The following is a 1,051-nucleotide window of genomic DNA, read 5'->3' on the forward strand; positions in this document are numbered from 1 at the left end:
GGCGGGCAGCGGCCCCTCCTGCGGCCTGCGGCTCCCCCTTCCCCGGCTGTCCCGGGCGCTGGTGGCAGCGGTGGCCTCGCAGCCCTGCAGGTTACGATCACTGATCTCCCTTTTTCTCTCTCTTTCTCTCTCTCCCTTCGATTTTCATTTGTATTTTTCCCTCCCCTGCTGTCTGGATCCCAGAAATCCCGTAAGGTAAAGATAAGTATGACCCACTGCACCTCCATCTCATCTGCCATCGGCGCGTCGTTCTTTTGTTTTGTTTTCCATTCAGATCTCAGTGTTTCACCCACTCCCCATCCAACCAAGCAGCTTTAGGAGCTCCGTAGATTAGAGCCACGTGTTTCTCCCTCCGTCATCCATCTCCAGCCGGTTGTTACGTTTTGTTTCGGAAGCATTTCGATTAATCCGGTCATGTTTCTCGTGTTAACTCCACAAAGCATTAGCTAGTGATTCACGTAACCGTATCTCAGCCTCGCTGCGGTGCCCCGGGATCCCTCCCAGCCACGTCGGGGGGGGGAACATGGCTCCTGTTGCGTGCCCAGCCCAGCGAACCACGCGGCCCAGCTCGCCTGGGATTGTCCCTGCCAGGCAGCGGGGGCCGCAAAGTGACAGCAAGGAGGAGCTGGGGGGGGGGTCTTTCTCCTCCAAAATCCCGGCCACACGGGATGCGGGAGAACCTCCTCACGCCTTTTGCTGTAAGGGACCTGTAGCAGCCAGCTGAACCCAAGCTGAACCCCTCCGGTGTGAGTTTGGGTTTAAACATTAGCCCTGGCAAGGCTGAAGCGGGATTTGTTTACTCGGTGTTGGGGGTCACGCAAAGCCAGAGGCCTCCACGCCTGAGGGCATTGGAACGGCATCTTCCCAAAATTGAATTTACAGGAAAAATAAATCTTTTCCCTGCTGGCAGGTGAGACCTTGGAGCGTGGCGTGAGGAGGTTCCCTGGAGGCTCCGTTCTCCCCTTTGCACAGCCTGGTTCGGTGCCAGACGCCTGGAGCCCATCTGCTCCCTGTGCTCGCCGGTGGCTCGCCCTGGTGGTGCCGTGGCCGG

The 1,051-nt window shown here is 58.2% G+C and overlaps 1 protein-coding gene across 1 annotated transcript in view; it reads left to right on the forward strand.

Annotated features, from left to right (window-relative positions):
* Positions 1-1,051, forward strand: part of AGRN (agrin) — a 162,893-nt gene that overhangs the window by 150,110 nt on the left and 11,732 nt on the right. Inside the window, exon 31 of the mRNA XM_009646786.2 lies at positions 184-195. Coding sequence (XP_009645081.1) covers positions 184-195 — 12 coding nt within the window. The remainder of the gene's footprint in view (positions 1-183; positions 196-1,051) is intronic.

The sequence above is a fragment of the Egretta garzetta genome, unplaced genomic scaffold (assembly GCF_000687185.1).
Source record: "Egretta garzetta isolate BGI_Z169 unplaced genomic scaffold, ASM68718v1 scaffold29, whole genome shotgun sequence".
In the NCBI taxonomy this organism is placed as follows: domain Eukaryota; kingdom Metazoa; phylum Chordata; class Aves; order Pelecaniformes; family Ardeidae; genus Egretta; species Egretta garzetta.